The sequence below is a fragment of the Blennius ocellaris genome (genome assembly GCF_963422515.1).
Source record: "Blennius ocellaris genome assembly, chromosome: 15".
Classification (NCBI taxonomy): domain Eukaryota; kingdom Metazoa; phylum Chordata; class Actinopteri; order Blenniiformes; family Blenniidae; genus Blennius; species Blennius ocellaris.
Window position 1 is genome coordinate 19,057,125 of NC_137664.1, and position 13,942 is coordinate 19,071,066.

The following is a 13,942-nucleotide window of genomic DNA, read 5'->3' on the forward strand; positions in this document are numbered from 1 at the left end:
GAGCTCAAAACAAGCCTGCAGTTCACCGCAGGACGACGGGATAAAAGTGAAACTAACTGAGCGCAAGAACACGTTACTAAGCGACTTTTATAAAGTTTGTACATCATCACGGACAAATCGGAGTACCTGGAGGGACAGAGCCGCAGAAACAACCTGGTCTTTGAGGGAGTGTTGGAGTCTCCTGGAGAGACCTGGGCCGAGGAAAAAGTCAAACAATTGCTGACTGAGAAGCTCCAGCTGCAGCACACGGTGGTGGAGATGGAGAGGGTTCACCGCGGAGGGAGGGAAACCCGACGGCGGGAGAGACCGGCCGAGACCCATCGTCGCCAAGCTCCTGCGGTGGAAGGCTCGGGAAGCTGTTCTGCAGCGCGAAAAACGACTCAACACTGGTGTCAAGCCAGCCCTCACTTCGGAAAACAACGTCAAGCCAGCCCCCACTCAATTTAGCGGTGCGCGTATACACTATGCATTACCCTAAGAGCAAACTCAGACCTATTTCAAAATAAAAGTGACGTTTAAATGAACGAGATTCATTCAGATAGTTGATGAAACACAAATTAATACTGTAACTAATAACAACAAAGAAGATAAATTAATTTATCGTTGATACAAACTAATAAAAATGACATATCAATAAAACTATTGCCCACAGAAGCCAAAAAAACTTTTTTTTAATTAGTATTAATGTTGTTATAATACTATAGATATAAACCCACTCTGATCACGTTACTAAAATTAAAGGCCCAATAGAACAGTAGGTCTTGGAGAAATTCAGACTCATTTAACATCAGATTGATAGTAGACCTGACAAGGTGTATAAAATAAGAGCCCTCTGACAGCTTATCTGGGCTTGAATGACTCTGATTTCAGACTAATTTTAAATGGAAGTTTCCTGTTGTCATCAAACCAATCCACATCAAACTGATAGTAGACCACCCCAGGATGCCACTCACCAAGCATCAGCCTGATCTGATGTGGAATTCCAAAATAAGAGCCCTTTGAAATGCCATATCTGAGCACCTATTGTAGCAAATTTGAAGTGATATTAAATGGAATTTCCAAGTTATCATTTCACCATTTCAATTCAGACTGATAGCAGGACACCCCAGGATGCCACACACCAAGTATCAGCCAGATCTGATGTGGAATTCCAAAACAAGAGCCATTTAAAATTGCTCATCAGAGCACCTATCACACTACTTTGAAGTGATATTAAATGGAATTTCCACGTTATCATTTCACCATTTCAATTCAGACTGATAGTAAGACACCCCAGGATGCCACATACCAAGCATCAGCCAGATCTGATGTGGAATTTCAAAACAAGAGCCATTTGAAATTGCTCATCAGAGCACCTATTGTACCAACTTTGAAGTGATATTAAATGGAATTTCCACGTTATCATTTCACCATTTCAATTCAGACTGATAGTAGGACACCCCAGGATGCCACACACCAAGTATCAGCCAGATCTGATGTGGAATTCCAAAATAAGAGCCTTCTGAAGTTGCTCATCAGAGCAGCATTCATGCCAACTTTGAAGTGATATTAAATGGAATTTCCACGTTATCATTTCACCATTTCAATTCAGACTGATAGTAGGACACCTCAGGATGCCACACACCAAGTGTCAGCCAGATCTGATGTGGAATTTCAAAACAAGAGCCATTTGAAATACCATATCTGAGCACCGATCACACCAACTTTGAAGTGATATTAAATGGAATTTCCACGTTATCATTTCACCATTCCAATTCAGACTGATAGTAGGACACCCCAGGATGCCTCTCACCAAGTATCAGACCGATCTGATGTGGAATTCCAAAATAAGAGTGTACTGAAATAGCACATCTGAACACCAATCACTATCTTAGTCTGATATCCATCCATCCATCCATTTTCTGCCGCTTATCCAGGGCCGGGTCGTGGAGGCAGCAGTCCAAGCAGAGTTGCCCAGACTTCCCTCACCCTAGAAACTTCCTCCAGCTCTTCCCATGGCATCCCAAGGCGTTCCCAGGCCAGCCGAGAGACATAGTCCCTCCAGCGTGTCCTAGGTCTGCCACAAGGCCTCCTACCGGAGGGACATGCCCGGAACACCTCCCTCGGGATAGGGAGGCGTCCGGGGGGCATCCGAAACAGGTGCCCGAGCCACCTCAACTGGCTCCACTCGATGTGGAGGAGCAGTGGCTCTACTCCGAGCTCCTCCCTGGTGACTGAGCTCCTCACCCTATCTCTAAAGGTGACTGAGCTCCTCACCCTATCTCTAAAGGTGACTGAGCTCCTCTCCCTAGCTCTGAGGGTGACTGAGCTCTACACGGGGGACTACACAGACTCCGTTAAAAGGGAACGAAAGATAATGTATTTCGTTATGAAATACGTGATCAATTAAACTTTAGAACTCAGAAACATAGCACAACCCTGAAAAGTTTTAGCCCGACAGTTAAAGGTGTTCAATTGTGGAACAAATTGGAGATGGAGTTGAAACAATGTCCAAACATCAACCTGTTCAAATATAAATACAAAGAAAAGACTTTTGAAATATACAGAGAGGAAGAAATGCATTGCCACCAGGAGGAGAATTAGGATCAACTTATATGTGCATGTGTGTGTGAGTGTGTGTCGCAAGTTTGGTCCGTGTTGATATAGTCGTTTGAAATGTGGGAGGATCTTTTTTGTTAATGTTTTGTTGTTGTTGACGTTTTGTTCTTTCTCTTCTAGTGTGGAATGTACTTTTTGTTGCTCTGAGTTTGGGGGTGGGCGCTCAAAAGCTTGTTGCTTCAGCCCACTCCTTTTGAGCAGAATATGTACTGCTCAAATAAATAAATAAATAAATAAACAGATAGGAATGAATGAATGAAAACCCTATTTGTGTGCAACTTGAAATATGTTCAGTGTTCAGTGTTGATGTCAGTGTTCAATGTTCAGTTTTTCATTGTTTTGAAACAAAATATTTAGAAAAGTGTTTCTTTAATGAATGATTTATTGCATTCTGATTATGTTACACTGCTCAGGAGAATTTGTTGGTTTACATCCAGTTTAAGGCCAGAGAAGAGTCGGAACACCTGCAGACGGTTTCAAACAGTAAAACAACAAACAGCAAGCTGGTGTTTGATGTCCCACTTAAAATGACTGAGAGTGGAAGTTCACAAAGTGACAGCGCTGACACCTGCTGCAGGGTCATCATGTGGGTCAGCTTCAACCAGACCGAGCTCCACGATTTATGAAAGGCCAGCGAACTGGAGGACAGCTTGTGAATGAGCAAAAACAATGACTAATAGTTTACATGTCAACCAAAAATATTTCTGCCGTTTTATGTTTTGATTTGAACATAAATCAAACAAATCAAGTATCATCAGTTAACTGGGAGTTTAGATATAGTCCTGCCAGGATTACTTTGCCCCAAATGCAACAAAAGTTTTGTGTTTTGTCTTGAAATTGTTGCTGCGTAAACAAACCCTAAGAGACATTCAGTTGGAGCCAAGCAAGTCCATTTCCCCATTAAGTACAATTAGGCAAAAAAAAACAAAAGCCATATAGAAATGTCCAACCACATGTCCCAAACCTGGCATTTTAAAATACCTGCTAAGATTTGATAAATTGAATTTCACAAAATCATTGCAATATAATCTAAGCACCAGACAAAAGTAGACGAAAGCTCTGCTCCGGGCCTCCTCAGGTTGGTGAAGTTGATTTAATAAAGATGTGCAAGTAAGTGGTGATTTCATTACAGATGGAGGGGCCCTGTGCTGCACGCTGAAACGACACGACTTCACGGCCGAGGCTCCATTCATTTGCTCACGGCTCCGAGAGAGACACTCGGGCATGACCAGGAATCCGTCCTTCCCATGATCTCAGCAGCAGAACTTTCAGTTCCAAACAGGCACAATCCAAGCGGCAGAACAAAGAAGCAAAGCATAAAGGAAACTCAAAAAAAAAAAGAAGCTTGACAGTGCACACTTTTGTTAGTTCAAGCATTTGACATGAAGCTGCAAATGGGTAAATAGTTTGATAAAATGTATGTATTGTTCTCCGTTACTAACAGAAGAGATATGGATCATGTACTGCTATGGCAAAAGAGAATTACTATGAATGTTGCACTGATACCAATATCAGTATTTGTTATCAAGTGTGATACTGAAAGAAGGACTCAGAGGATCTGCTGAGGAGTTTAAACTAAGGAGCGTCAACAGACGAACTCTGCTGGTCTTAATGTCTCTGGTGATTAAGTTGCTGATGTTGCACAAACTAGTTTTGATATTGATGTTGATATTTTAGCAGAACATAATTTACTGTCTGCCTTTACTTTTGTCAGTCTCCTTAATATGAAGGAATCTCTGACATTGCTCCTACTCTCTTGTCTACCGGCTGCTCACGTTGCAGTCAGATGATGTCAATAAACACTCGCCGGGTTGTCCATCCATCCATCCATTTTCTGTCGCTTATCTGGGGCTGGCTCGCGGAGGCAGCAGTCTGAGCAGAGTTGCCCAGACTTCCCTCACCCCAGACATTTCTTCCTGGTCTTCCGGTGGCACCCCAAGGCGTTCCCAGGCCAGCCGAGAGACATAGTCCCTCCAGCGTATCCTGGGTCTGCCCCGAGGCCTCCTACCGGAGGGACATGCCCGGAACACCTCCCTATGGAGGCGTCCGTTTTGTCCGCTGAACTGCTTCCCCCGCCTAAGGCGCCGTACAGTTTGCCAGAATTTCCTCGGGGCCGACCGAAAGTCCTCCTCCATGGCCTCTCCGAACTCCTCCCAGACCCGAGTTTTTGCCTCCACCACAGCCCGGGCTGCGGCTTGCTTGGCCTGCCAGTACCTGTCGACTGCCTTGGGAGTCCTATGAGCTAACGGTGCCCGATTGGACTCCTTCAGCTTGACGGCATCCCTTACTTCCGGTTTCCACCACCGGGTTCGGGCGTTGCCGCCACGACAGGCGCCAGAGACCCTGCAGCCACAGCTCCGAGCCGCAGCTTCGACAATGGAAGTGGAGAACATGGTCCACTCGGACTCAATGTCTCCAACCTCCCTCGGGATCTGTGAGAAGCTCTCCCGGAGGTGGGAATTGAAAGCTGCGCGGACGGAGGGCTCGGCCAGGTGCTCCCAGCAGAGCCTCAATAACACGTTTGAGCCTGCCGAGTCTATCCGGCCTCCTCCCAGTCCAGCACATCCAACTCACCACCAGGTGGTGATCAGCTGACAGCTCTGCCCCTCTCTTTACCCGAATGTCCAAGACACGCGGCTGGAGATCAGATGACACGACCACAAAGTCTATCATTGACCTCCGGCCTAGAGTGTCCTGGTGCCACGTGCACTTCTGGACACCCCTGAGCTCAAACATGGTGTTCGTTATGGACAAACTGTGACTGGCACAGAAGTCCAATAACAGAACATCGCTCAGGTTCAGATCGGGGAGGCCGTTCCTCCCAATCACCCCCTTCCAGGTCTCACTGTCATTGCCCACGTGGGCGTTGAAGTCCCCCAGGAGAACAATGGAGTCCCCAGCTCGAGCACTATCCAGCACCCCTCCCAGGGACTCCAAGAAGGTTGGGTACTCTGAGCTGCTGTTCGGTGCATAGGCCGAGACAACAGTCAGGGACCTGTCCCCTACTTGAAGGCGTAGGGACGCAACCCTCTCGTTCACTAGGGTGAACTCCAACACATGGCGGCTGAGCTGTGGGGCAATAAGCAAGCCCACGCCAGCCCACCGCCTTACACCGCGGGCAACTCCAGAGAAGTGGAGTATCCAGCCCCTGTCGAGGAGCTGGGTTCCAGAGTCCAAGCTGTGATTGGAGGTGAGCCCGACTATATCTAGACGGTATCTCTCAGCCTCCCGCACAAGCTCGGGCTCCTTCCCCCCCAGCGAGGTCACATTCCATGTCCCAAAAGCCAGAGTCTGTGTCCAGTGATCGGGTCGTCGAGGCCCCTGCCGTCGACTGCCACCCAATCCACATTGCACCCGACCCCTATGGCAGCCTCTGTAGGTGGTTGGCTCACGGGAGGATGAGGAGGAGGGGCCTGTGTCGTCCCTTCGGGCTGAGCCCGGCCGGGTCCCGCGGACAAGAACCCAGCCACCAGGCACTCACATACGAACCTCGACCCCGGGCCTGGCTCCAGGGTGTGGCCCCGGCTGCACCAAACCGGGCGACGTCTCTGCTCTCCTCTTGTGTGTGTTCATAGGGGTGTTTTGAACTGTTTTTGGTCTGACCCGTCGCCTAGGACCTGTTTGCCTTGGGAGACCCTACTGGGGGGTATAAAGACCCCCGACAACATTGCTCCGAGGATCATTCGGGTGCTCAAACTCCCCCACCACGATACGGTTGCAGATCAAGGGGGAGTTTTTACGAGTATGAGCACCTGGAGCAGCATCAAACCCGATACTGGTGTCAATATCGATACTTTCCTTGTCTTAGCCAATCAGAGATCAATGAGGTGTTTTCTTACTAAAAACCAATTCTGAACACTTGAGAACCGCTAGTGCAGAGTTTAAAAAATAAAACTCATTTGACATCCATTGATTGATGTTTTTCTGTGAGACGCAGAAGTAGAAGGCACAACGTATGAAACACTGCTTCCAGTTATTTATTTCACTGTAAATACTTTCTCATGTAATACTGATTTGAAAAAAATGATAGCACACAGTTTAAAACCAAAGCTTCACATTCCTATAGCTGTGTTTGTGACATTTTTCCTCTAACTTCCACTGAGAGCCTCCTCAGAGTTTGAGAAATACCAAGATCCACCACTCATTATCCCAAAGTAGCGACTGAAATGAAGACCCAGAAATTAATTCAAATTGAAACATTTAAGTCTCCATTAACATTTAAGTGATTTCTGTGTGTGTGTGTGTGTGTGTGTGTGTGTGTGTGTGTGTGTGTGTGTGTGTGTGTGTGTGTGTGTGTGTGTGTGTGTGTGTGTGTGTGTGTGTGTGTGTGTGTGCGTGCGTGCGTGCGTGCGTGCGTGCGCGTGTGCGTGTGAATTCGCTCATAAAACCACCAAGGTCCAGAGCTCAGTGTCCTCAAATGGTAGCTGAGCCTCCTCACCCCAAAAAGAGAAAGGAAGAAAGAATGAAAGGAAGAAAGAAAGAAAGAAAGAAGGTGCAGAGAGGTTGTGACAACCTGTAACATAATTCCTCTGACAGGGAGAGCGCCGCCGGCAGCCCTGCGGAGGAAATATGATTGAGCACCACAAGAGCGTATGGTTGAAATTTAATCCACACTTCACCTCCTCCGACACGCAGACTGATTTACCGCTAAGTGCACTCGGCGGCGGCCTCCAAACAGTCCCGGGGAGGGAAACCTGTCGAGTCCGCAAGCACAATCAAACCGCGTTTAAATGGCTTCAGTCTCATCAAGTCAATTTGTCTGATTTTTGAATCCTCTCGAGGAAAAGTTGTTGAGACCAAATCAGTTCCTGACGCTTCAAAAGTACACGTCTGGCCAGTACAAGTCACGGAGGCAGCTTGCGAGCATCAATCTACGTCAACGCCATGTTCTCTCTTTCGATATTGGTGTTTTGTTTCCAGAAAGGTTGTGGGTTTGAAATCACATGCTTCGCCGTACATTTTTTAATCTCGTGGGTGCAGGTTTCTGAAAATACACTCAAATCACTATTCTGCTATTCAGTAATACATTTCTTTAAAACTGACTGACCACACAAAAGGTGGATTTTCAACAAGATTAGTCAAAATCAAAGAGCGATAGGCTGACGTTTCCTTTCACTGGTTTAGTCCTAAATGTTGGTCCTGTGCCAGAACTCCTACTCTTCCTACATATAGCTCATCCTCATGTCCCTTAAGAAGCGGGATTTAATAAGCTCTGCATAGCTTTTTTTTTTTTTAAGATTCATAGACACCCCCAACATATTGCCGTATATTTATTTCTTTTCTGATCAGATTTTCAAAATGTGAACATAAAAGAATCAACAAAAACATTGCTCTATCAGCCATCTCATGCTGGAATTCACCCGCTGCACCGCCACTGACGATATTTGAATCAACTTCTATCCCCAGTCGTTGTGAGCCTTCCAGTGCACTTTGCTGAGGAGCGTCCGTGGTTCAGTTGGTGGAGCGGTCATCTCTCAATCGGTCCACACGTCCAAGTGTACTCGAGGAAGACGCCGAACTTCAAATTGCTCCCAATCTGAAAATCCAGTTAACCTTTACTGTGTGGATGAACACCTGCTCTCCCTTTCAACATCATTAAACCTTCAACTTTGACAAAGCTTCTCTTTAAATGTGTCGCAGGTCACTCTGGCCTATTCTAAGAATTAAGCTGCGATTTGGACTGTTAAGAAGATGCTGATAAGTTTGTTAGTTTAAAAAAAAAAAAATGTAGGACCAGGCTTAAAACTTTACTCTTCAATAAAGATTTCATTCATGTTCGACTAAGGTTTTCTCAGTTAAGCTGTTGTAGGTTGACATTGCTCAGAGGCCTTATTTAAAGCTTTTCTCTCCTCTTAACACTCCTTATATCCACCGCCAAATGGTTAAAACAAGTTTTTCACCCCCATTATTGTCAATACTTGGTCTTTCGGTTTTTTGTTTAATTTTGAATATAAAGTCCAGTGACATGGCCGTGTTTGTTGCCATCGTGCCACATGAAGAAAACCGAAGCGAAAGGTGACACACAAAGATTTAACTTCAGTCCAGAAAATGTTTTTTCAGTCGTGTCTGGTATGATCAATCTTTTACGAAATGTTTATGTATGTATATATATATTTACACTGTCTAATTATTGATTGACTTTGAATTATTTATCCATCTATCTATCTATCTATCCATACATACATACATACATACATACATACATACATACATACATACATACATACATACATACATACATGCAGGAGTCACAGCCACTACATCAGTAAACTCAGTCTCCATCCAGATAAGGTTGCCCGTCCATCAATAGGCTTCTGTGAATGAGGTAGCGAACAGAAACAAACAGCTATTCAATTGCTCTGAGCATGCTGCTGCACCGACGGTTTGCTATTTTTCTCCTTTGTTTTCTCTGTCGTCTCTCCTGAGGGAGTGTCTCCAGCACTTTGATCACTTTCACGAGATAAATAACTGACTTTTCGTGTTACATGAATCCCAGTGCACTTAAAGAGTAAATCTGAGGGAAGAAAAAAAGAATCTTAACTCAAGCTGATGGCTATTTGAAAAAAAACAACAAAAAATACCAAACAAAACTTGGCATTTGTGTGACTCAGCAGCAGCAGCAAACAAATAGATTTTTAAAATGAAACCCCATCTGTTTATTGTCTGAGGAAGCTGCCAGCTGTGTGGGCCCCTCACGCACACCTCTGTATTCCCGTGTCGCAGCAGGGCCTTTGATCAGGTAATTGCCCCTCGGCCCCCGGAGTTTGTATCCGCCATATGTCGCTATGGCGACCACCTCTCCAGCATCCATCTGTGCACCGCCTTCCTGCCCCTCCTCGGACGGACTTATATGTCACCAGGGTGAGAGTGATGGAGAGAACGGGCGGCACGCTGCTCTTCGTCCAGTTTGACAACCACCTTGCTTTTTCTTTTTTCTTTTTCTTTTTTTAAACATGCGAGTTGTTTCGTCTGGATCTGTGCAGGCCTCTTTATCCGTGGGATACGTTCGCCTCCGCAGCTCATCCGCTGGAATGACAGGATGCATTTTTCAGACTCTAATAAGGATTGTCTTTGCTTTGAGACACAGCAGATCCGGCTGCACACGACATGCGGGGATCAGAGCACAGGTGGTGCTCGGCCGCAGTAAAGCGTTTGAGGGCTCAGGAGGATGACACGGCCTCCATTTCAGGGGGATCACATTGAGGGAGGGTGTTATGACGAGGACTGAAACCTGCCGTCGGTGAATTCAAAATTCCACCCTCTGTCGACGTGACATATTATCTGCCACAGAATGGTCCAGCCTCTTCACGGAAAAGTCGTGACAAATCACAATTTCTCTCAAAAGCAAAGGAGGAAATTGTGCAAAGGAAAAGGGGGATCTGGAACTTCATTAATTAGAAAATGTATATTTTGAGCTGAAGATGTTCTCTTTTTTTTCAGTGTAATGTATCTCGTGAGTGATGGCTGACTGTGTGATCGGGGACGGACGATTAAAATAAAGCGCTGGCCTACGGACAACATGTCATACGGTTGCAGGTTCAAATGCCCTCGGGCCCGGGGAGCAAGATGCTCCAAGCATGAGTGGTTCAGGCCAACGGTCACCAGTGTGTCATGTTCACAGTGTAGCGGTATATAAGTGCACTGCAGAGCGCCACAGGAGAGCTTTTCTTCCTGTGTCCATACAAGTGATAGCTCCTCCATGTAAATAGTGTTGTTCTGTAAGCTTCATTTTCCATTCCATTACCAGTCACCATTTATCCCTTTAATGTTCATATTTAATATTTGTTCTCAAACATTTTATTCTGTTGTATTCATATTTTAACTCCATTCTATTTATCATGTGTTCTTTCCTGTGTGGGGTTACAAGAAGTTCCCTCTGGGATTAATAAAGTATTTCTATTCTATTCTATTCTATTCTATTCTATTCTATTCTATTCTATTCTATTCTATTCTATTCTATTCTATTGTTAAAATAGAAAAGATGTGTCCCGGTGATCTAATGGTGCTTTTGAAGAAATGCCGTTTACTGTCCTTCCCGACAGTGTCACGACATACTGTATTATCATTGAATCCATTTAAAATAATAAAAAATTTTCACCTATAAATAATTACAAAAAATTTAAACTTGATGAACTCAGTATGTTTGAATTTGGTTCATGTGACTATTATCATGAAATGACGATCTCTGTAAACGTGAATTTCTTGCCGTGGCAAAGTCATCAGTGTGTTTCCCACCAGCATTACACAACAGGTTGAGTTTCGTTTTTATATAGTAATTTTCTGAAGAAAAAAAAAACTGTCATATTCTCCAAATACTACAGGTTCTGCCTCACTGTGTGCCTCGCTGATGCTGTCTTTTGAATTGTGACTCGGCCAGACCTGATAGTGACGACTGTGTCTATAACACGCACTTTTTTTCTGCGGCAGATTATGTTCATTTTTAAATAGCTGATAGACCTCATACAACCATACAAAACTCTTCTGTTAACAGCAAAATACATCTTTGAAATTCTTAAAACGATTAATCTGTATTCAAATATAATATTGTTGATGATAATAAGGAACTCAGGAAAATCTCCAAAAGTAATTCTTTATTTGGACAATATGATGAAGAACATCGAGCTCCAATCAAACGATCACAGCTTTATCTATGCATAGGCTACGGACTTCTCTGGAGACATGAACGGTGATGATCCACGTGAATCTTTATGAGCCCTCTTTTCCGGCATCATTCATTAACGCAGGACAATCACTGTTATAGACGTTTGGTTTCCAGGGCGCGTCGCTTTTCACCTGGATGTCTCCGGGTGGGCTCCGGCGCGTCTGTGGTGGCAACACAAGAATTAAAAGGAAAGGAAAGAAAGAAAGAAAGAAAGAAAGAAAGAAAGAAAGAAAGAAAGAAAGAAAGAAAGAAAGAAAGAAAGAAAGAAAGAAAGAAAGAAAGAAAGAAAGAAAGAAAGAAAGAAAGAAAGAAAGAAAGAAAGAAAGAAAGAAAGAAAGAAAGAAAGATTGAACCATCAAGGTCTGCAAAAATGACACTTGATGATTTTTTTGAATGCACTCTGGAAGTCTTTGTTGAAGTACGCGTAAATGATGGGGTTGAGCAAAGAGTTGGAGTAACCCAGCCAGTTGATGACAGCCTCCAGCCAGCGGGGCATGAAGCAGGACTCCTGGCAGAAGGGCGTGACGAGGGCGACGATGAAGAACGGCAGCCAGCAGAGGATGAAGGTGCCCATGATGATGCCCAGGGTCTTCACCGTTTTGCGCTCCCGCGCCAGCGCGATCTTCCGTTTCGCCTCCGTCGCCTTCTCGTGGCGGCTCTCGAAGAGCGGCACGGAGGTCGGCGTGTTGGGCAGCGGCAGGTTGCCCTTGGAGTTGCTGTGGACCTCGATGATCTCCAGGGACTCTCCGTCCTCCGCGTGTTTGACCGCGCCGTTGGCGCTCGGCAGCGGCCGCGGCTCCACGCTTCTTTTCCAGCTCTTTCCCTGCGCGTCTCCGTGAGACTTCTTATGGAAGAGCGCGGGCGAAAGCGCCAAGCAGGAGTCAGTCACTTTCTTTTTCTCCGTTTTACGCACAGTCCTCCTGATCCGAAACCGGGCAGCCTTGAAAATCCGCCCGTATAAAACCAGCATCAGCGTCAGAGGGATATAAAAAGCCCCGAATGTGGAATATATTGTGTACCAGAGGTCTTGTCTGATCTTACACTGCTTGGGGTTCGCCCGGTCCTCGGCCATGCTGCTTGGCTGCGAGCGCATGATCAGCATGGGCGGCACCGAGATGGAGAAGCCCACCAGCCAGGTGACGCTGATGAGGACCGCGGCTCTGCGCGGCGTCCTCTTCTTCATGTAGTCTATGGGCTCGGTGATCGCCCAGTATCTGTCCAGGGCGATGGCGCACAGGTGCAGGATGGAGGAGGTGCAACACAACACATCCAAAGATATGAAGATGTCGCACGGGATCTGCCCGAGTGTCCACCGGTTCAACACCTGGTAAAGCGCCGCCATCGGCAGCACCAGCACCGACACCATCAGGTCGGTGACAGCCAGGGAGCCGATCAGGTAGTTGGCCACGTTCTGGAGGGAGCGCTCCAGCGCGATGGCCGCGACGACGCACGCGTTCCCGAAGATTGCGCACAGGATGAGCGCGCCGAGCAGGAAGGACGTGACCACCTGGTAGCTCAGCCTCACCTCCTCGTCTTCAGGTTTCACAGCTCGGTCCGATGAGTTCTCGAACTGATACCAACTCGTCGTGTTGTTCGATGCCTCCATCGCGGCTGGAACTTTGCTCGGTCACTCCGCGGAGAGCCCGGTGCGCGTCACACGGCGGCACCTCGTGGAGCACATAGCGCGCGGTGGGATGCTTCGCTGCTGGACGGAGCCTCTGAACTGTGAGTCTCGGAAGCTGTGGGGAGAATCATGCTGCTTATTTATACCCGTGATGGAAAATGCGTCATTTGTCAGCGAGGACGTTAGAGTTGCGGCTGTTCCATCTGCGACTGTCCAGTTTGCAGCTGAGGCAGCGAGGATGTGCGCACGGAAAGATAAAGAGAGAAAACTTCAACGTCGTCCTCAAAGATGTGACATTCGCTATTTTAGTGAGACACGAAGATAGAAGGACAACCTTCCCCCTTTGTCCATGATCGAATTTGTTTTTTCAGTTTATCTTTTTAGTTTTTTTCAATATGTAAAATCACTTTACATTAAATTTTTGTATTTTCTTTAGTGTTATCATGAATTATCATTTCTCTTACATCACTCTACGACTATTCACATTTTATTATATCTAATTTACTGTTTTCAGCACCTTGGTCAGCGCACGGATAACCCCCCCCCCCCCCAAACACACACACACACACACACACACAGTCACACGCACACGCACACACTAGTGTAACACTGCCACCTTGCGGTGGCCCACACCCGTAATAAATACGTCTATGATGTTTATGACTGAGAGTCGTTTTTGTAATTTTTTTTCACCAAGTAAAACACAAATTTCTGTGTTTAACCATCAAATTCAAGATAACATACAGTTGTTTCTAAAGTTTCCATTTTTTCCCCTCAAACGCCATTTATGTTGGGGTTCATGACATTTATGACAGTTTTTGAAGTCATTTTTTTAAGTTTTATTTTATTTTAGTAGTTAAAAATTGAATACAAGTATTTTAACCATTTACATTTGTTTTATGTGTTTTAGCCCTTTTCAGTTGTTTTCTTCTCAATATTTGATCCCTCCCACAGTCCCATCCCACACGCAACATCATTATTTACAAATAAATAAATACATAAAATGGGGCAGGCTCGTCATTACATTCAGGCAGAGATGTCAAAGATTCAATATGATT

At 45.6% G+C, this 13,942-nt stretch overlaps 1 protein-coding gene across 1 annotated transcript; it reads right to left on the minus strand.

The window, feature by feature from the left end:
- Window positions 1-11,615: 11,615 nt before the first annotated feature.
- htr1ab (5-hydroxytryptamine (serotonin) receptor 1A b) lies at window positions 11,616-12,866 on the minus strand (the record flags this gene model as incomplete). Its single annotated transcript, XM_080510448.1, has 1 exon — window positions 11,616-12,866. The coding sequence occupies one exon, from the start codon at window positions 12,864-12,866 to the stop codon at window positions 11,616-11,618; it is 1,251 nt and encodes a 416-aa protein (XP_080366574.1).
- Window positions 12,867-13,942: the final 1,076 nt, after the last annotated feature.